The following is a 22717-nucleotide window of genomic DNA, read 5'->3' as shown; positions in this document are numbered from 1 at the left end:
TGAACAGGCACGGTGAAGAAGTTACAAGTGTAAGAACTTTGAGAAGAGGTATTTAACTTTCTTCTTCTTTCATAAAATCATAACTATTGAAATAAATGAACTAAAACTATACTTTTGTTAAACTTCCTGTTTGTTCATTTATTCATTCATTCATTTAGCGCACGGAAACAATTATATAAAACAACTACATCGTGCACAGAAGCAACTAAATTTCTGCAATTATTCAAAATGTGGTCATGTCTGTTTGGCAAGAATTTCTAGGAGATGGATATATGTTCTACAACTTACGATATGCCAAATCAGAGCTTTTGGGCCAAGCTTGCCTTCCATTCTTCAGTTATGAAAAAGTTAGCTTTCTGGCCGGTCCACTTTCAAGTAAAGATTGCATCAAGCTTGGGCTAGGTTTCCAGATATCCAGGTTCTTCACTTCCATCTTCTCTCTCTCTAATTCTAGCTCTTTCTCTTTTACGTGGAAAGGCACACTGGAGGACAAGATAAGAAAGAAGCATAAAGTAATTGCAGCCCAATAATCACAAGCTTAACAGAATAGGTAGATTCAGCACTGAAGCAAACAGGATGTCTCTACATCAGCTTCAGTTAAATACACCAGTTAAATATATTTGTTCAGGGAAAACATAAGTGAATAGCAAATAGGTGGGGGGTGGGGGGTAAACATTAGCAATTAGGCATTCACCATACTTTTAAGAGAATGCACAAACAATGTGCCCATAAAGAGAGATGTGTACCCATTACAGTACACAGATCTTTGTGTAAGCACATGAAGCCAGAGTGCCCCCCAAAGCCTGTGAATTCATTGAATTTAAAAAGTTGCATTTATATGGATGGTTGCTTTTTATCCTTATTGTCTCTAAGTCAGACGCCAATTGTCTACTTATTTTGTGGCTTTTTTTCTTTAAAAAAAATCCTGCTAGCTTCCCAGATTCACTTGTTTGAGATAAGCAATAATATGGATGGAACACATTTTTAAAAATAAACCAATTTCCCAGTCGGTTCAGTTAATCTGCCAAAGCCGCATCTCAGCTTGACCTTGTATTGGGTCAAAGTAGGCTTTCTAAGAGATGCAGCTAATTCCAAGGCGGGCAACTTACAGTCATTGTCTAACTTTTTGCAATCCGCAACACCCCTATCCCTGAGTCGCAGGGAGGCTGTGGCTGCAGGTCTCTTCCAATCCACCCAGGAGAAGGGTCATGTCTTGAGGAAAATTCCTTTTGCATTAAGATACAGTAGAAGGGCAAGCAAGGTGGGAGAAGGTCAGTCTCTCTCTCTGAGCTGAAGGCAAGGGATAAACCACTTCCAGCACTGTTCAGCTGATCAGCAATGAACCGAAGAGAAACTCCATCCCCTTCTGTTTTTCCCCCCTTTCTGCTCAGCTGTTCTTTGCTAATATATTTTTCTGATTCAGGTCATGCACCCAACAGAACAGACTGCTGGCATAACTTGTGCAGCCAGTTCCCCATCACCAATGTCACCATCATCAGGCATCATTTGCTAACAGGACTATCACCCATTACTCTCCTTAATGGGGGGGGAGTTTACTTTAGTTAGATTCTGAGAATGGCAGGTGACTGGCACTAAGGGTGGATGTAGGGAGATGATCCTACTTGACATAACTCCTGTGCCTGTTATCTATCCGGCTATTTCTGAAAGTGCTACAAGCTTGAGTTTGCCATAAACAGGTTATTGGGCTCTTGGTAGCCAAGGGCTGAGGAGATGAAGGAGGTGACAAGGTGACAAGTAAGCTCCATGCAAGGTTACTACAATACTGCAAACAACCAGCAATGTTTGGAGTGAGTAACAACCAGTTCAGTTCTCACCTCGTGACTGTCATTAACCACAGAACACACACTATAGCAATGTCCCAGAACTGCAAAATAGTGATTGCAGTGACTGGTAGTGAGTCATAAAAATCATCATCAGCTAGAGTGCAATTAGAAAAATAGTGCCTAGCCCAGGAGTATTTTCAAGAGCATGGGCAGAAAAGATGGCCAGTTGGTGGTGTGCTGAAGGTGCTGGCTAGAAAGCAAGAAACTGAGATCTAATCCCATCTTAGCCATGAAAGCCATGGTGACTTTGGGCCAGTCACTCTCTCAGCACAACCCACCTTACAGGAATGGCCTCGGAGGAAGGGCTGCTACCAAGGCAACAATCCATTAAGTGGGACTTGAGCCTGGGTCAAGAAACTAATTTGAAAAAAACATCTTCAATAAGCCCCTCCTTAGCTCACACAAACATAAAGTGAGGGAAGGGGAACCACATTCAGATTTGCAAGATTCTGTTAAAAATTGTCCTAATCTACATGGCTTTGGTTTCTTAGTCTGATCAACTTTGTAGGCTGAAAATAAGATCTAACAAGAATTATGGAAAAGGCTGTTTTGGAGAAGCCAGGTGTCCAATTCATCCAACAGTCAAAATAGCTAGAGAGGCAGGGGCTATGTCCACAGCAGCCTGAAGGGGCCAAAAGGGATCAGCAATCCAATTGTCAGCAAAATATGTCCTCTTGGATACAGAAAAACTGTTGGAAGAGGGGAAATGCTATTTAAGTGTTTTAAACTGCCCATGGAGGTGCTGGAGATGCCATAAACAAGGTAGGAATTGTTTCCTGCCGTGTTCATGTGATTAGGGACAAACAAGGAAAAGCTTTAAAATTATCCCCTTCCCAGATATATTTTCCCCCAAACTATTTTCCCTAACCAATTAGCAGCAGGAGGGACTGCCACTATTAGGACCAAAAATCAGTGGAATTTACATGGCTGTATTTTTATTTAGAGTGCAGTATAGAGGGAGATAACCAACTCTGTTGCCCTCTAGTGGCATGATGGTAGAATAAGAACACAGTAAGGCTGAACTTGAAATACATCATTAATTGCATTTAAAATACACCAATTTTAAATCTGATTAGCCTAGTTCTTTCCATCAATAATCCCTACATGTACCTAAATACTTTAAACTGTCTAGAAAAGTGCTTATGTCAGTTTTAATATTCTTGAAGAATGTGCCATTACAAAAATTGGCACTATATTCTGTGTATCTGAGAAGAAGAAGAAGAAGAAGAAGAAGAAGAAGAAGAAGAAGAAGAAGAAGAAGAAGAAGAAGAAGAAGAAGAAGAAGAAGAAGAAGAAGAAGAAGAAGAAGAAGAAGAAGAAGAAGAAGAAGAAGAAGAAGAAGAAGAAGAAGAAGAAGAAGAAGAAGAAGAAGAAGAAGAAGAAAGAAGTTCAGAAGGGACCTTGGAGGTCACCTAGTCCAACCCCTGCTCAGGCAGGAAACTATACCATTTCAAATAAATGGCTGCCCAGTCTCTTCTTAAAAACTTCCAGTGTTGGAGCATTCACAGCTTCTGGAGGCAGATTGTTCCACTGATTAATTGTTCTGTCAGGAAATTTCTCCTTAGTTCTAGGTTGCTTCTCTCTTTAATTAGTTTCCATCCATTGTTTCTTGTGTTGCTTTCAGGTGCTTTGGAGAATAGCTTGGCTCTCTCTTCATGTCAACCCGTGAAATATTGGAACACTGCTATCATGTCACCCCGCATCCTTCTCTTCATTAAATTAGATATACCAATTCCAGCAACTGTTCCTTATATGTTTTAGCCTCCAGTCCCCTAATCCAGAGGTCCCCAATCCCCGGTCTGTGGACCAGTACTGGGCTGTGGCATGCCAGCAACCAGTCCACACAAATAAGCAAAGCCCCATCTGTGGATGCAGGCAGCACACAAAACCATGCACTCTCTAGTCTATGAAAAAACCTTTCTCCACGGAACGGTCCCTGGTGCCCAAAAGATTGGGGACCTCTGCCCTAATCATCTTTCTTGCTCTTCTGTGTACTCTTTTCTAGAGTCTCAATATCTTTTTTACATCATGGTGACCAAAACTGGATGCAGTATTCCAAGTGTGGCCTTACCAAGGCATTGTAAAGTGGTATTAACACTTCACGTGATCTTGATTCTATCCCTCTGTTAATGCAGCCTAGCACTGTGTTGGCTTTTTTGGCAGCTGCAGCACACTGTTGGCTCATATTTGTGATTGTCCACTAGGACTCAGAGATCCCTCTCACAGTTACTACTATTGAGCAAGGTACCACCTACACCAGACATATCAAACTCGCGACGTCACGTGACGTTGCGCAACGTATCGGGACGGTTTTGCCATTGCTGGCAATGGGGTGGCCGCGGCTTCCAGATAACGCGTCCGGCTCGTGGGCTGGCAGTTTGACAACCCTGACCTATACTATACCTGTGCATTTGGGTTTTTTTGCCTAAATGTAGATCCTTACTTTTTTCACCATTGAATTTCATTTTATTAGATAGCGCCCAATGATCAAGTCTGTCAAGATCCTTCTGTATCTTAAGCCGATCTTCTGGAGTCTTGGCTATTCCTGCCAGCTTGGTGTCATCTGCAAATTTGATGAGTTCCCCATCTATCCCCTCATCCAAATCATTGATGAAGATGTTGAAGACCACTGGGCCCAGAACAGAGCCCTGGGGCACCCCACTACACACTTCCCTCCATGTAGATACGGTTCCACTGAAGATCACATGCTAAGTACGGCCGGTCAGCCAGCTATGAATCCACCTGGTGGTGATAATGTCTAACCCATTTTTTCTATCTTATCTAGTAGGTTGTGATCTACTTTACCAAATGCCTTACTGAAGTCCAAGTAAATTATATCCACAGCATTCCTCTGGTCCACTAGTTTTGTCACCTGATCAAAGAATGCAATAAGATTTATCTGGCATGATCTGTTTTTGACAAACCCATGTTGGCTTTTGGTAATGACTTTGTTTGCCTCTAGGTGTTCGCTGATTTGTTGCTTGATTATCTTTTCCAGAATCTTCCCAGGTATTGAGGTCAGGCTGATAGGTCTGTAGTTTCCTGATCCATTTTTTTCCCTTTTGTGAAGATGAGAACTACATCAGCTCTCTTCCAGTCTTCTGGTAGTTCCCCCGTGCTCCAGGATCTTTAAAAGATATCATTCAGTGGTTCTGAGATTATGTCTGCCAGTTCCTTCAGAACCTTGGGGTGTAATCCATCTGGTCCTGGTGATTTGAACTCATCTAGGGTGGACAGGTGCTCACTTACCATTTTCTTGCCTATCTTAACTTGTGTTTCTAATCTGTTTTTTTATGGTAATGTTTTTGACAGGTTGGACTGTTTTTTCCCGTTCTGTAAAGACAGAAAGGGAAAATGAGTTAAACAGTTCTGCTTTCTCCCTGTTGCTTGTCAGTTTCTTGCCATTTTCTCCCACTAATGGACCAATCATTGCCTTAACTTTTTTCTTGTTTTTTACATGTTGAAAGAAACTTTTTTTGTTGTTATTTTTCTACTTTTGTCGCAAGTCTTAGTTAATTTTGAGCCTTAGTTTTCCTCACTTCATCTTTGCAGGCTTGGGCTATTTGCTGATATTCTGCCTTAGTTTTGTGCCCCTCTTTCCATTTTTATACTTGTCCTTTTTGTCTTTCAATTTATCAGAGAGTTCTTTATGCAGCCATGCTGGTTTCTTTTAAGAGCTGTTATTTTTCTTCTTCGTTGGTATTGTGCTAGACTGGGCTTTTATAATGTCACTTTTCAAAATTTCCCAAGCTTCTTGAGTTGTTTTCCCCTTGAAGATTCTCATCCATGGAATTCTTCCCAAGCTCTCTCTGAGTTTATTGAAATTAGCTCTCTTAAACTCCAAGACACTAGTTTGACTGTGTTATATTGCTTTTTTTTTAATTGAAAAGTTTTACAATACATTTTATCTTTAACAATCCCTCCCCCCTCCCTCCGCCCACCCCTTCCTAACCCTCCCTAACCCTCCCCCCCTTCCCCCCTCCCCCCTCCCCGACTTCCCAGAGCTAAATACAAGGTATAAAAGCAAAAAACAATCATAAACAACCTTATGCTAACAACAATAAACTATTAAGTCTATCGCACTCTAGCTCATATGAAATGACTACAAGCAATACTAATATCACATAAAAAAAGAAAAAAAACTTATTCAAATGCTAAGTGAAACTTTTTAGTCCCATATTTGTTCTGGATATAATCAATCCACTTTTTCCACTCCATAATATAACGTTGTTGCGAATGATCTTTCAAATAAGCCGAAATCTTTGCCATTTCCGCCAGGTCAGAAACTTTTAGAGTCCATTCTTCTATAGTCGGGAGTTCCTCCTTCTTCCAATATTGGCCTACTAAAAGTCTTGCTGCTGTAATTAAGTTCAACACCAACTTGGTGTCCACAACAGTAATATCTATAATTATGCCCAATAAGAACAATTGCGGACAAAACTTTATCCTTTGCTTAAATATCTTCTGCGTATTCCACCAGATTTTAATCCAAAAAGCCTTAACCTTTTTACAGGTCCACCATATATGAAAATACGTTGCATCTTCGCCACCACATCTCCAACATTAACTGTGTTATATTGCTTGTACTTGCATAGTGTTGAATTCCAATATTGCATGATCACTCCCTCCCCCCCAAGATTCCCTTGGCTTCAACATCGTCTATCATTTCATCTCTGTTAGTAAGAATTAAGTCCAATATGGCTGATCCCCTAGTTCCCTTCTCTACTTTTTGTGAGACAATGTTGTCTGCTAGGTTTGTCAGGAATCTGTTTGATCTTCCACTTGGTGCAAAGTTTGTCTCCCAGTTGATGTCAGGTTAATTAAAGTCCCCCATTACTATTGTGATGTGCTTCCTACATACCTTAGTTAACTGACTAGCAAAAGGTTTATCTATTTCCTCTGTTTGTTTGGATGACCTATAGTATACACCTATGGCAATGTCATTTCCCTCCCTTTTATATTGACCCAAATGCATTCAAGACAGTTTTCATCGTTGTTGTGCTCTGTTTCTGTAGACATATAGTTATTTCTTATAGAGAGAGCAACTCCACCTCCTCTTTTATTTGGTCTGTTTCTTTTAAATAATTTAAATCCCTCTATCTGTGTGTTCCATTTGTGGGTGTCATCCCACTAAGTTTCCATAATGGCAACAATATCATATCTGCCCTCATTTACCTGAATTTTAATTCACCCTGTTTATTGCTCATACTCATGCCTGAGTTCCCCTATTTTCTTACCACCTGTTTGGTTAGTGCACTTTATGTGGCATTCACTATTAAAAGCTTGATTTTGCTTGACAGCAAGGTTGATATTCTTGTCCACACATACATCTATGTTACATGCACTGATAACCCTATAATTTTTAAACTGCCAGGGAAAGGAATGTTCTGTATCAATTAACTCATTGTCCCTGTTATTCAGTTTAAATATTTCTCCAGAAAATCTGTGAATTTAATGCCAAGGAACACAGTCCCTTTCTTTGATGAATGAAAACCATCTCTTTTGTACACTTTTTCATTGGACCAGCTGCAAACATCATGACTAATATGACCAAAGCCTGCTATATGCTGGCCTTTTCCATTTTGTTCCTTATACACTGGCAAAACCTAGGTTTGTCAGGAATCTGTTTGATCTTCCACTTGGTGCAGAGTTTGTCTCTCAGTTGACTGAGAATAGATATGATTTTCCTAAGGATCTGATACCGCTTTTGGTATCAGTCATGGTGTCCTTTTTATTTGACACAAAGTTGCTTACATAGAAGGCAATCTCATGTAACAAATTAATCATCCATATATAATTAATACTCTATATTATACGGTTCATCTTGTCCAATGCTATGCAGGCATTTATTGCATGAGGACATTTGTTCAGAGTTGGAGAATAATAATAATAATTTTATTTGTATACCGCCCTTCTCCTGAAGGACTCAGGGCGGTGAACAGGGCAAACATATAAAAGTACAAAAATACAAAAATTAAGAAAGAATTAAACGAGATGCCCAAGTTACAACAATAGGTTAAAATACATTTAAAACAACAATAAAATCCAAACCCATCCCCCATCAGGCCAGGCCGGCTTGTTCGAACAAATAAGTCTTCAGATCGAGTCGGAAGGAGCGAAGGTCGGGCGCCATAAGTATGCAATAAGTATGTGAACTTGGACCCATACATATCCCCATGGTGGACATTTGTATCTGATAGTTGTGCGTTTAAATCTGGGTAGCATTTAAAAGAGCTAAAAGGTTTATTTTATTTTATTTTTTGCAGTTACAACACCTATCTATCTATCTATCTATCTCTCTATCTATCTATCTATCTATCTATCTATCTATCTATCTATCTATCTTCCAGAAAATGCCATTGGCATTCTCATCTACACAGTAAAGAATTGTTTTTTCCATTTAAAATTTATTTAAAGTTTCATCTTTACTGTGTATGTATTAGCATATGCTAATTTTATGTACATTTATTTCATTTGGTCACTGACTTTTACCTTGTCTGCCAAGAAACATTTTCTCTCTAGATTATTTTGATATTTTCCTGTTTCTATCCAAAAATATTAGAAACCAATATTGCAGTGTGGAAATAGTTTTTCTCACCAGCGCATAAGGTTCTCTATAGAAGTAGTCCTGAGACAATTTGCTTCATTGTATGAATAACCACAGTTTTTTAAAAAAAATCTTGAAAACAGTCAGGTTTGCTGCAAAGGCATGAGCAAAATGCAAATGTGTTTGGCATCACATTAACATTATGGAAAAATTACATGGCGAGTATCATACTCTCAGATTACTAACATTAGAAATATTTGCCATTGTTCAGTGGATTTTTTTTTCTGACTCTATCAGGGTTATAACTACAAATGGTATTCAGAAAAACAATTCTGTAAAATTTTACATACAGACTACAGTATTGCTGAATTGAGTCCAATGGAATGTATTTCTGAGTAGAGCTGTGTAGAGCTGTGAGATATAATACAGTTTTGCTAGGCAGAAATCAGTTGTTGATTTCAGTTTCATAGATTGAAGCTCTTGAGGAAATAAATGAGATAATCTTAAAGTAAGCCTGTTAGATCTGGACTGCTGAAATATGTATTACCACTGGATGGTAGCAAATGGTCAAAGCTTTTGTCTTTTTTTGCTGCCATCTTTTTTTAGCAATTTTAGTCTTGATGTTATACTACCGGTACTACTATATTGTGAGGGTGTGTGTGTGTGTCTGTGTCTGTCTGTCTGTGTGGGTCTGTGTTGATGTCTGTGTGTACTCACAAATTATGTGTATATACAATTCAGGTCTAATCTCCAGTAACATTAGTCTTTTTCAATAAAGTCAAACTAATTTTTTTTTACAAATAAAATATGAAAATAAGAAATAGATCATTAGTTATGGACAAGCTTTTTGCACAGAAGAAGATTTTGTAATGTTAGTATTATTAGTAGCCAAGATTATAGCACTAGAAAGGGAAGAGTTAGAATTTTTTGTTCACTTATACAAACTAAAGTATGTATGGTTAGTCTTAGAGATGTGCATTGTTGTAGGCTTAATACACATATAATCAGCAGCAAGATTTTGGTACCACAGATTTTCAGTGGAGTGACCTTGGGCCTCATATGGTTCCTGTATGTCATGTGTTGCTCATCCTTCTTTTAAATGGAACTTGCCATTTGCAGATAAATCAGCTTTTGTATTAGGACGTAGGGACCCTTCTTGTCTCTTTTTATCATCGGCTGATGGTGTTAACACATCAACGAGTTAGGCTGTGTGCAATTAGGACAACTTCAATAGTTGGGAATGGTAGGTTATGAAAACTCACAGCTGTAAACCCACAGATGACATGTCGAGTGATTTCTATCAGTCTGAATAACTCTCATCATATAAACATCTTACCATATGCAGATTTTACAGAGAAGCACAAATGGTTATAAAAAAGGTATTTTGGAGTTCCGTATGACTACAGGTAGTCATCATTTAGCAAAACTTATTGGGGCCAGAAACTCCATCATTAAGTGACTGCAGTTGTAAGTTGAAAAACCAGATAACTGCACTGTTCACCAATGACCATTATTTCCAACCTCTGCCTATTGACTTTGCTTGTGGGAAGCGGGTGAAGTCACAAAATGCAATCATGTGACCACAGGATACTGCAACAGTTATAAGTGCAAGGTCAGATTGTAACTACCATTGGTTTAGCACTATAGTAAGTTTGAATGGTAATTGAATGAGTGGTCACTAGACAAGGGCCAACTGTATTAAAAACAATATGTATTCAGCCTGTTTTAAATCCGGTAAATATTTCAGGAAAGTTCCACATTTACTTTCTTCCTTTTGTAATTCTTTACTGTGAAAGAACTTCAAGTAAGGTACTCAAGGCAAGGTAAAAAATAATAAGAGATATTACTAAAGTTTTATAATGTTTACATTGCTACATATTATATTGCAGTATAATGTAGAAAATGTCAAAATCTATTCAAATTAATAATGTGGCAGATATCGTCTAGAAACAAATAATACAACTTATACTTGTATTACAGAATAAATGAGATACATACCTAGAGGTTATTGGCAAACGCTGGAGAGGAATAAAGGTGTCTGATCGTTTTTTATACCTAGAACTATTAAAAAGAAACAAAAGATTTCAAGTAGAGAGGTCTTTGGGTATGGTTATGCCACTCCCTGATTTAATTATGGTATATAATCAATACCTGTATTAGGAATGTTTGCAATTTCCTAAGTACAATAGACTACCATGGAACATTGATATACAAAAATAAAATCCACTTTTCATGCTAATTGAATGCTAACTGAAGGGAAGTAAGAGCTACTTTTTTGTGTGCATTGGCAATAAGATTTCAGTTTGTTTCTAATGTTTGGGAAGCCTAGCATTTTCTATTTATAGTTATGCTTAAAGTTTTCTGCTTTAGTTCCAGTTGAAAACCCATGCGGGTGATTGCATAATATATGCTGCTGCATGATATTTAATATTTATATCCTTTACAGTATATTACACTATGTGAGGCAGAGAATTGAAATACAGAAGAACCCAAATATTTCATTTTGTTGCAGAAATACCATTATGTAGAAATAATTTTTCGTTGTCAAAGTGCTTGGGGAACATAACATGCAAACATTTGACTCATTAGAACAGGGGTTCCCGATCTCTTGTCCGTGGACCAGCACCTGGCCACAGCATGCCAGCAACTGGGCCATGCAAGCAAGCAAAGCCCCATCCGCGGGATGTAGGCAGCACGCAAAACCACGCCCCCTCCCGTCTGCAGAAAAATCTCTCTCCACAGAACTGGTCCCTGATGCCCAAAATGTTGGGGGGGGGGGCTGCCTTAGACATCTTACTAAAGCTCATTCAAAACTGTAAATCTTTTCAACAATTTACATATACAGTAATCTGAAGCACAATCTGTATTCATATACATCCTTTACCTATCATTGAACAAAGAGAAATCCTTGCAGATCTGTTCTTTCATTGTATCTTCCAAAAGTGATCCTTTATTTGTCCTGTTTAACTTCTGCTATCACTGGCCTATATATCTTTTGGAAGTATAAGTAGAGAACAATGCAGTGAGTGACGGATTTACTCCAGAGCCCCACTTCATCTGTTACTCTGCCTCTGTCCATTCTCTAAAAGGTTACTAAATACAGGTCAATTCCTTCTGGCTTGGTACCCAGGTACATTTGGGCAGAATTCTTGCTCTTGGGTTTCCTCCTGGGAGAAGGTTGTTAGCTAGGTGCTAGGCTTTAGTTATCTCTATAAAACACTTTGTATAAATAACTTATAAATAATTATTAAACTTGCTTGATAAATCCTTGCTTGCATTCAATTCTGGCTCTTGGAACATTCACATGTACACAGAGAACCTCCAATAATGCCACAGATATGCTCCACATCAGTAGGAGACATCCTTCGAGTACATTAATGTCAGCTATGAATATATTTCATAGAAAAGTAACAGAGCTACAAATAGTCAGAACAATTTTTTCCATTGGATTAATTGGAAGAGTCCTATGTCACTTCCATTTTTATGGGCCTGCTTATTTATCTGACCCTTTCTCCTTGCAGAGACCTGCTCTTCACTGCTTCCCTTCCTCTTTCCCTATTTTCAGCTCCAGCCACAGCAACAGAAGCAGGGAATGGTGGGGAAATCAGAAACACAGGTAGCCCCTTCCCATGATTTTCCATCTTTCCATGTAATCTTGCCTCAAGGAAGTGTAGTGACTTAGTTTTTAAAAAGAAATTATCAGATAAGAACTTGCCTCCCAAAATTAACTGGAGATATTGTTGATCCCTTTTTGTGGAAGTCTGTACTTTGTTCAGGAGAAGCAAATGGGTGGTCACCGAGCATCCTCATCGGAATGCCATTTCGGGAGGAAGTTTCATCCACTGATATTAAAAATAAAAGTAGACGTTTTACAGAAGGCAATTTGGTTGCAAGCATATTTTCTCACCTTTGAGCAATTTGGTTGTGTTTGTATTTAGCAAGCTGTTCTTCTACAAGTATATATATATATATGTGTATATTATAACACATGAATTTAATTGAAAATATATTTCTTCTTTTGGCTAAAGATCTTTTTGAAATATAGTATGTCATCAATAATTCAGAATGAAGTTCATTAGCCTCATAGTTTTTTAATAACAGTTTGATGCTTATTTGCAAAAAAGTCCTGTCAGGGCCCACTTCAAAAGCTCATCCCAAGAAAGCAGGACTCTTGGAACAGTCTCTTTCCAAAAGGAACTTTTATTAGGAGAAGCTGATAGCAGGCATGATAGGCAGGATCTGAGGGTTTCCCGCTCAGATCAATAGGTTAAAAAAGTCCCAAGCAGAACTCCACCCCAATAGTTCATCCAGTCAGTTTGAATGGGCCAATCCTCAGGTGTTTTCACTGTGGGAAAGCAGCTGATAACGGGGTCCTTTCCCATGCTTGTGAAGATGTTGTTGGGTCTTCACACCTTCCCTTCTGCAGCGAGAGATAAGCCAGATGGTCGGAGGCACATTCCTTTCTCACTCCAAGGTAACATCAAGGGAGAGACAGTTCACAGAGTCAGTGTCAATGCTGCAAACATTGACATGTTTTTGCACTGACAATGTAAGAGACAGGCTTTTGTTTAAACTGCTTCACTTTGAATCTTGTAGGGAGGGAATTTTCTAACAACTATTTTGAGAAGATAAGAAACCCACATACAGAATGGGAGGAGAGACCTCATATGTGAAACTAATTGGATAATGTGATTTATGATGTGTAGATAAGGGCGGGGATTGTGTGTGTGTTACGATGGGTTTGGGGGGAGGAGATTTCAGATTCTGGCATCCCTCCATGAGTGCTGATGTTTTGTTCATTACTAAGACTTTTTAGATAAATAATATGTCTGCAATTTGTTTGATTTTTCTCATTCATCGGAACCATGATAGTCAGCATGCAGGAACAGCAGAAATGATACATTGTAGCAAAGCAGAATAACATACCACGGAGCCTTCCTCCCTCCCCCTCAGGAGAATGGCAGAACCCTCAGGAAAAAAGAATTAGGAAAGAGGTGAGATGGATCCCCCTCCCCAGGGAAAAATGGGTTCTGACATCCTGTCTCCCTTAGAAAAAAGAAAGAACTTCCTGTAGAAATAAAACAGAAAAAAGGGAGACAAGGATTAGTCTGGTTTATCCAGTTATGCAGCATGAAATTTACTAAGTAGGCGGGGGCTCTAACATGACGTTTTTGGACCCACTCATTTTGGGAAGGTGGCAGGTGTTTCAATGCTACTAGATATTGGGTGGAACCATGATATTTTCCAGAAACTAGGATTTCTTTTATTTCAAAATGTTGTTCACCTTCTACCATGACTGGAGCAGGGGAAGGAGCTACAACTGGCCTTAAGGGCGATTGCAGTTCGCGTTTTAAAAGGCTGCAGTGGAAAATCAGGTGAACTTGTCTAAGTGTCTTTGGGAGTTCCAATTCTACAGTGACAGGATTGATAATTCTTTTAATGGGGAATAGTTCTACAAATTTTGGTCCTAGCTCTTTTGAGGTTTGCAGGGATTTTAGGTACTTTGTTGACAGATAAACTCTCTCTCCTATTTGAAATGGTTTAGGTTTGCTTCATTTCTTATCTGCTTGGAATTTATATGCATCCCTAGCTTCGTCTAATGCTTTTCTCATGACTGGCCAAGTATTATGTAATTGTGCGATCCACTCCTTCAAGGAAGGGATGGTCAGATCGTTCGATGGGACTTCAGGCATCAGGTTAAAATTTTGTCCCATTGCCACCTGGAAAGGAGTGTAGCCCATGCTAGAATGCACTGTATTGTTACAGGTGACCTCTGCAAACAGGAGCAGGTCGGTCCAATTGTCCTGCTTATAGTTAATGGAGCACCGAACTCCAGTACTGAGTTCGACCATTCACTCCCACCATTCATCTGCAGATGATGACTAGATGGCAACCCCTGTGTGGTCCCCAACAATCCCAGGAATACTTTCCAAAATTCTGATGTGAATTGTACCCCTGTATCTGATATGATCCATTGTAGGGCTTCATGAAGTCAATAAATATGCTGGACAAACAACTTTGCAAGTGACTTTGCATTGGGGATTTTTTGGCATGGGATAAGGTGTAACTTGTTTAGAGAATAAATCCATTATGACCCAAATGACTGTGTTCTCCCCACTTTCTGGTAGCTCCACAATAAAGTCCATAGAGATTTCTCTCACTGATGGGGTCGCTACTGGTTGCAACAAGCCTGGGGTCTTTCCTTGCTTTCTCTTTGCTGCAACACAAGTTGGACAACTGGCTGCATAACTTTCAATGTTCTTTTTTATTGCTGGCCACCAAAACTGCCGTTTCACCAGGTGCAAAGTTTTTACAAATCCAAAATGACCAGCTGATTTTGAATCATGGCATAGCTGCATGAATGTCAGTCTCTGGCTTTTTGGGATGTACAGCTTTCTTCCCACCCATGCTAGACCATTGGTCATGGTGCATAGGTTCTTGTGGCTTAGGAACCATTTGTCGGTTTCTAGTGCTTTTTTGAATTTACCCCTGCTTGGCTCGCTAGGGGCTTTTGAATTCTGGCTTGCAGTTGGGTGGTGACCTGTGCTGCTTATTACTTTGTTGATATAAGTGAGTCTGTTATTTTTATTTGGTGGCTATTGTACTGGGGCAGTCTGGACAATGCGTCCTCTAGGAATTTTTTTTCCCTGGCAAGTGCTTTAGAATGAAATTAAACTGGTGGAAATGTTGCAACCATCGCTTGCTTAGGGGTCAGCTTCCAGGTTTTTGTGTCAGTCCACATTTATAAAGGAATTTTGTTCCCCTCCAGGAAGTGCTGCCAGGTTAGAAGTGCCCATCAGACCGCATAAGCCTCCTTCTTCCAAACTGCCCACCTTTGCTCTGTCTCTGTGAGTTTCCTTGATGTGTATGTGCAAGGCTGCAATTTCCCTTCATCATTCTCTTGTAATAGTACTGCCCCCACAGCCACATCACTAGCATCAGCCTGAATTACAAAACGTTTTTCGATGTCAGGGTTCCTTAGAACTGGTTCTGCAGAAAATAGTCTTTTTAACCTTTCAAATGCGGTTTGAAATTCTACTGTCCATTTCAATGGCTAACTCGGCTTTGGTTTCTCCTTCCCTTTTGTCTTTAACAAGTTAGTAATGGATAGTGTGATCTGTGCAAAGGAGGGGATGAATTGCCGGTACAAGTTAGCAAATCCAAGGAAACTTCCTGGTGTGGGGCAGAGCCCATTCTAGTACAGCTCAGACTTTCTCAGGGTCCATCTCTATGCTGCTTGGCGAGATGCAATATGCCAGGTAGTCAATTTTTTGCTTATGAAATTCACACTTAGACAGCTTAGCATACAGATGAGCTGCCTGGAGTTTTTTCAGTATGGTTCTGACTAGCTTCACATGTTCCTCTTTTGATTCAGTGAATATCAGGATAATGTCCAGGTAAACAAGCACCCCCTTATACAGGTGCTCTTGGAGAACATCATTTATTAATTGCATGCACACTGTGGGTGCCCCTTGAAGGCTGAAGGGTAAAACCCTGAATTGGTAACCCCCTAAGGGGCAATTGAAAGTGGTTTTCCATTCATCTCCTTCTTTAATTCTAATCCTGTAATACGCCTCCCTCAAGTCTAGTTTCGAAAATATTTTTCCTTTTGATAGGTGTGCTAGCATGTCCTTCATGAGAGGGAAGGGGTATAGGTTACTCTTGCTCACTGAGTTTAAAGATCTATAGTCTACGCAGAGGCAGAGAGTCCCATCTTTCTTTTCTTGAAATAACACTGGGGCTGCAGTCTTGGGTTTCGCTGGCTGGATGAAACTCCTTTCCAGATTTTTGTCTATGAATTTTTTCATTTCCTCAAGCTCCCATGGTCTCATGGAATATAGTTTTGGCTTGGATAATTTTGCCCCTGGATCTCGATGGAGCAGTCTGTGGGACAGTGGTGGGGGCAGTTCATCAGATTTCTCCTCACTGAACACTTCAGCTAAGTCCCTGTATTCCTCTGGGATGTCTTGTAACTCCTTCCCCCCACCACCACCACTGCTCTTTCAAAAGGACTTCTCCTGTTTCGGAGCTGAATGGGGATCTTTCTTGTATTTCCATCTGGGAATCTGAGTTCTCCTGTCCTCCAGTCCACTTGCCAGTTCCACTTGGCTAGACATGCCATGCCCAGGATAAGGGGGCACTCCATGCCAGGAGTCACTACAACCGTTATAGTCTCTTTGTGATCCCCTATGGTGAGCTGGATGGACAGCATGGCAAGTGTGGCTGGTGTCCCCCCTGCAATGGACCCATCTAATTGACTGAATGAGATCAGTTTCTTCAGCCTCTCACCGGAATTCCTAAGTTACCTGCTAACATTGGGCTTATGAGGCAAAGGGTGCAGCCAGAGTCTATTACTGCTCTGAGTGCCACCCTCTTGGGCATTCTGGGGCTAAACAGTTCTACAGTTCTGGTGAGGAGCGTGATGGCTCCACTTACCAGGGGTTCATCCTCTGAGTTGTCGTCTGATGAGTCGGGTGGCTCTCTTGGTGGTGTTGGAGTTCCCTTACCCTGTTTAGATGGGGTGGGGAACTCAACGACCTCCATGCTTTTCATGGCCATCTCCTTCAGCTTCATCGGGGTCTTTCTGGGCTTCGTGGCCAGGGCTCGGTCAGGTTTATGGACAAGAGTGCATGAGCGGCACTCAGCACGGTGACCTTCCTTCCCACATTTGAAACTTCCTGTCATTCTCTGGGTGGTTGGTGCTTGCTTCTCTGGTTCACGGGGTTGCTCTGCTGGTGACTTCCCCCAAGACCTCCATCCATATCATTGTCTTTTAGCCTGATCAATCTCCACTTCCTCAGCTAGGACATACCACTCTTGGAGTGGGTCTGGGTCCCCTCGACGGATGCAGGCATTGTACAGGTCATAGCTCAGGCCATCCTTGAAATGTCCGATCAATATGTCTTCTGGCAAGTTCAACTTGCTGGCTAGGACTCGGAACTCTTGGGTATATTCTGCTTTGAGTCGCCAGCCTTACCTGACAGGTCTGATGCATTCTCGGGCTTTCCGATCAGCCAAGGGGTCTTCAAATCTGAGTCTGAGGGCTGCCATGAACTGATTGAAATTCTGCAGTTCTGGGGCATTGGTGTTGTGGAGATCCTCCACCCAGTCCACTGCAGTGCCATCTAGGGCAGCTTGCACAATCCGTATTTGGCCGCGGTCACTCGGTATGTCATGGCTATATTCCTCCATGTAGTTCAATACCTGGGTCAGGAAAAATCCCAGGCTGTGTGACTCCCTGCAATACTTTACTCCCAGTGGCAGGAATTTTCAGATGGACTGATGTCCCTTCTTCCATCTATGTCTGTGTCCATCTCTGTCAGCAGGTGCGGCTCGTCTGGGGGTGGCAGCAGCTGTAGCGATGCCTGCTGCTTCTGTGGTGCTTTTAAAAGGGCTGGGGACTGGTGGTTTGCTCCCCGCTTTGTCCATTCCTTCATCTGAGCCCGGGTTGACAGTGCTGTTCTATTCCAGCCTACGACCGTCCCAGTTTGCATGTCAAGGACAACCCCTTTTCTTTTAAAATCAATAGGCTGGAAAAAAAACCAACCCTTTTATTTATATACAGTTCAAAATAATTAAGTCCACAAAACAAAAAGCAACAGAATATTTTCCTTAGCAAAATAAATGGTTCAAACAGCAAACAAGAGTTAAACAAGAAGATCAGCAAGAACATAAACAGACCAGGATTTCCTTTGGAGTTCTACGAATGGTTGTCTTCAGCAACCAGCACTGCCCACACCTTCCCCTTTTATTAACAGCTCCAAAGCGTGGCTTCTCAATGCCTTCTCCTCCTTTTGCTGAGTTGCCTCATAGACTTTCTCTGGTCTGCTCTACTAAAGTGACTTCTACTTCGAGCGTCTCTAAATAGATTAATCTGTGAAGCCTCAGAGTCTGAATCTTCCTCCTCACACAGCTGAGCCTCATACGGAACATGATTGGAGGGGCCCAGGTCTTCCTCTGACTGAGAGTCCTGTAATGTATCAAAGCCTCCCTCCGACACCGCAGGCTCTTCAAACCCCTCCTCCTCCTCCTCCTCCTCAGATCCCTCAGACTCAGCTGCTGGGATCACAGGCTGACACAGAATCACAACAGGTGCCACGGCACGGGTCAGCTTTCTCCTCTTCCATGGAGTCAAAGGCAACTCTCAGCATGTCGATGGCTTGCTCTAGGAATCAGCTGGAATGGGATGGCCAGTCGTCCTCATCTTCACTAAGGTGAAGTGACCTCTCCATCTCGACTTTCCAACCTGGTTGGTGACTGCCACATCTGAGCATCACTTTCCTGGATTTCTTCTCCCAGTCCTCCTTCTTCCCAACACCTATTGATCACCTGGGCTTGTGGTGGCATTCCACGACCACTACCTCATCTGATGAGCTTTAGGACTGAGAACTGTATCAGCCTGAGGTCTGCTAGGTGGGAGATCTCCCCCCATGGCAGGTTCTTCCTTTTCCATTACGATATCCGACATAATTTGCTTAGTCTCCCAGTAAGGGTCTTCTGGGCTGATTATTACGGCAGATCCTGCCTAATGTCAGGGCCCACTTCAAAAGCTCATCCCAAGAAAGCAGTCCTCTTGGAACAGTCTCTTTCCAAAAGGAACTTTTATTAGGAGAAGCTGATAGCAAGCATGTTAGGCAGGATCTGAGGGTTTCCCGCTCAGGTCAATAGGTTAAAAGAGTCCCAAGCAAAATCCCACCCCAATAGTTCATCCAGTCAGTTTGAATGGGCCAATCCCCAGGTGTTAAGTTCACAGTGGGAAAGCAGCTGATAACGGGGTCCTTTCCCATACTTGTGAAGATGTTGTTGGGTCTTCACACCTTCCTTTCCACAGCGAGAGATAAGTCAGATGGTCGGAGGTCCAAGGTAACATCAAGGGAGAGACAGTTCAAAAAGTCAGCATACAGGAACAGCAGAAAGAATACATTGTAACAAAAGAGAATAACATACCACGGAGCCTTCCCCCCTCCCCCTCAGGAGAATGGCAGAACCCCCAGAAAGAAAGAATTAGGAAAGAGGCGAAATGGATTCCCCCTGCCCCCATGGAAAAATGGGTTCTGACTAGTCCAAAGGTTTGTATATACAGTACATCAGTAGTTCTCAATATTCCGTATCTTGTATCCTACCGATCACTCTTCACCATGGGAAACCAATATATGGATATTTGAAAACTTAATTTTAATGCTTGGAATAACAATCATACTTTAAACTATTAGGATTATGTAATAAAAAATAGAAGGTTTCTGAGACTATACCATATTTCTTCCTCCCTATAGACTTTTCCAGTGTCCTCTCAGAAGCTGTAGCCTTATTTCGGAGGTGAATACCATAAAACAAACATCGTTTCCCTATATGGTAAGTGTGATTACCATAGCTTGGGTAAAATGTCCATTCTTCAACTGAGTTTTCATTTTTTCCTAGAAAAAAAGACAATAAAAGCATGAGAGAAATCATACAATTAAACCCCCCCCAGTCTATTTTCATGCTATCAAGTAATATAGTCAATATTTTTGAAACATTCATTTTTTAAAACCACACAGAAAAAATGCACGGAGAAATCCCAAGTTTTAATCATAGGATTTCTGTTCACAGGGGTTTTTTCCAGCATACCAGTGGACACATGGATATTAAGGTTGTGCAGTGCTTTAAATATTATCCAAGAAAGGTGCTTTGGACAAGATAGGGGAATGAACCCAATCTCAGTCTGCAAATAATCTCATCTGCATCTTTTCTTGAAATTGCACAGCTACCTGTCAGGTGATCTTGGGAAATAACGCAACTGGTTTCAATAGCTGCAAGAGAGGCTACATTTGGGTCTCTGCATAATTGAGAGCACTGCATAGCTGTAACATAGTATTTCTTAATGTGTGGTGTTAGGGGGTCTGTAAAACCAAAATTATTGGGTAAATATTGAAGATATTTTCAAAAATTTAAAACAGCATTACTCTTCTCACTGTACTTTTTTATTTGTTAAAATATAGGATGTTTTCAATAAAAATATTTTATGTTAATATCTAATGATTTAAAATTGCTATGTTTACATGATTCAATAAATGTTCCAAGAATGAATTTTTAATATGGCAAATAATGACAAATATAACCCATACAAACAAAATTCCATAATTTTGAGCAAAACATTTAAAAAATATTGCCCTAACAGATGACATGGGAGAGAGATGGAGCACAACTAATCAGCCCATGCTTTGCCTAAAAAAACCTTCTGCTAGTGTGCCTTGAGCACGAGGCCCCAGTAAATTTATATTGACCCAAATGGTCCAGGCATTTGAAAGAATATGGCAGTCATTCATGGTTTTTTCAGCTGTGCTGTTATAGTTTTTTTTTTATTTCCTTGGCTCTGAAGAGCAAAAGTGTTGGTCTGAATCTCAGATGCATGGCATTATGTTTCCTATTTTGATCCTCCTACTGACAGGGCAGTGACAAAGAAGCTTTCTGCTACCAAGATTGGGAGGCATACTGGAGCCATCCTGTGCACAGGCCTTCCATTCTGCTGGCAAAGGAACATTTCTGTATTAGCCTCTGACTCTTATCCACCCTCCCTTGGAGCATAAACCGCTAGCTTGGGGATTAATCAGACAGGTTTTTTGAGACAGAATGCTGTGGCCAGGCAAAATGTCACTTCCCTTTTACTCTGAGAGCACCGTTTTTGAAAGCCATAAACTAATATCAAAGAGTCCTTCTGCCTCTCAGCCAGCTTACAAGCTTGGTTCTCAGTGAGCTCATAAAATCCCTCAAAAGGAAATCGGCTGAGGTTAGAGTGGGAGGGCAGGAGCTGAGAACTTTCAAGGGAAAAGTCACAGACATATTATGTAAAGTATTCTAACTGGAGGAGCTCCTCCAGTTGTTTTTTTTAACAATTTCAACTGTATTGGCTGGAGAACAGGTTTCCATTGAGAGAATTAAAGGTTTCCAACCATGCGCCAAATAATAAATATACCCTTTTTCATATACGAGAAAAGGTTATGAAAACTTTAACACTTAAACAGAAGTGACTGAATGAAAAGTAGGAGTGACCTGTAAACCTGTAGATATTTATTTTTACAGTTATATATGCAAAGAATTCAAATTTGGGCAGAGTTTCCCCCTGAATCTGTCCCTTCTGTAAATTTCTATAAATTTCTGCAAAGCATGTTATTACCACTATCCAATTTCTCAGTAGAGTTATTCTGGCTACAAAATAACAAAATCACCATTTGCATTTGCATCTGCTATTAGTATATATAACTAGAAAAATATCAGACTCAAACATATGTATAATAAATAACATCCTATGCAGTACTACGAAAATAATCACATACTATTTCTTTTAGGGTGTTCCTGCAGTTTTACTTACTTGGTGAGGAATCATGTTGTTTGAATGTATCTATTTGGCATGCTTCATCTACCAAATACTGTTTTTGCAGAAGATTACCAGAAGGGTCAGGAAAGGCTGATAAAGTAGAGTTTGATTTCAAAGGAGGGCCAGGCCTGATAAAAACAAAATTGATCTTATTAATTAGAAAAACAAATTAATGCTAAATATTTGACCCTTTTGGCACATACGCAGAAAGATGAAGTTCTTTGGAGGTCTGACTTGGTGTCTCTAAATATTCTTGATTGTTATTTTGCTGGAAGGATGGCAATGCGGAATCTACTGTGGATTTTGTGGAGGATTTGCTTGGCTCTGAAAGATAATGAACAAAAGAGTAATTAACTCTATTTAGATATGCTGAGGATACCTGGAGATATAGCCAATTAATTAAAACAGAAACAACAACTCTGTCATGGAATATGAATTACCTGTTACAGAATACCTTTACAGACCATGCTTCTTTAACCAGATGTGATTTTCTTACTAACAAAACTGATTGCAGATTCAAAAGTTCACACTTTTTAATGTAATTCTTAGTTGCTTACTACATTATCTATGATGGGAGATGTCAGGCCCAAGAACCAAGAACAATATGTAGAGTTACTTCGAAGTAGTTATTTATTCACCTACAGACAGAAATCTTGCCAGACTAAAGGAACTATCTGGATATATTCTGTGAACTGCTAGGGAGGAGCTGTCTTTGCTGTCTTCCTGCCTACCAATCTTTCCAAGTTCAGCTGCCTCTTTGCTCCCTGGCACGCAGCCTCTCCCTCCTGAGTCTCCATCACAGGAGATGTCACAACCTATGATCTCTCATGGACTCTGGATTTCATTAACTGTGGGATGTTTCTATGTTATCTTGTAAAGATAGGCAACTCCATTCTATAACTGTTCCTATAATTGCAGGATAGTCTCAGAAAGTGGTGTTGTGTCACCCATATTGTTTAGCTTCTATATGAC

The 22717-nt window shown here is 40.5% G+C and overlaps 1 protein-coding gene across 1 annotated transcript; it reads right to left on the bottom strand.

The window, feature by feature from the left end:
• Nucleotides 1-337: 337 nt before the first annotated feature.
• On the bottom strand, nucleotides 338-22212 carry SPATS1 (spermatogenesis associated serine rich 1; the record flags this gene model as incomplete). The annotated part of the gene is made up of 7 exons (XM_081342279.1): nucleotides 338-482; nucleotides 10390-10452; nucleotides 12107-12233; nucleotides 19758-19805; nucleotides 21740-21873; nucleotides 21949-22069; nucleotides 22200-22212. 7 exons carry the CDS (start codon nucleotides 22210-22212, stop codon nucleotides 338-340), a joined length of 651 nt encoding a protein of 216 aa, XP_081198405.1.
• Between the last annotated feature and the right edge of the window lie 505 nt (nucleotides 22213-22717).

The sequence above is a fragment of the Vipera berus genome (genome assembly GCF_964194415.1).
Source record: "Vipera berus genome assembly, chromosome: 1".
Classification (NCBI taxonomy): Eukaryota; Metazoa; Chordata; class Lepidosauria; order Squamata; family Viperidae; genus Vipera; species Vipera berus.
Note: the sequence above shows the minus strand (reverse complement) of the source record. Positions and strands in the feature narration are given on the sequence as shown.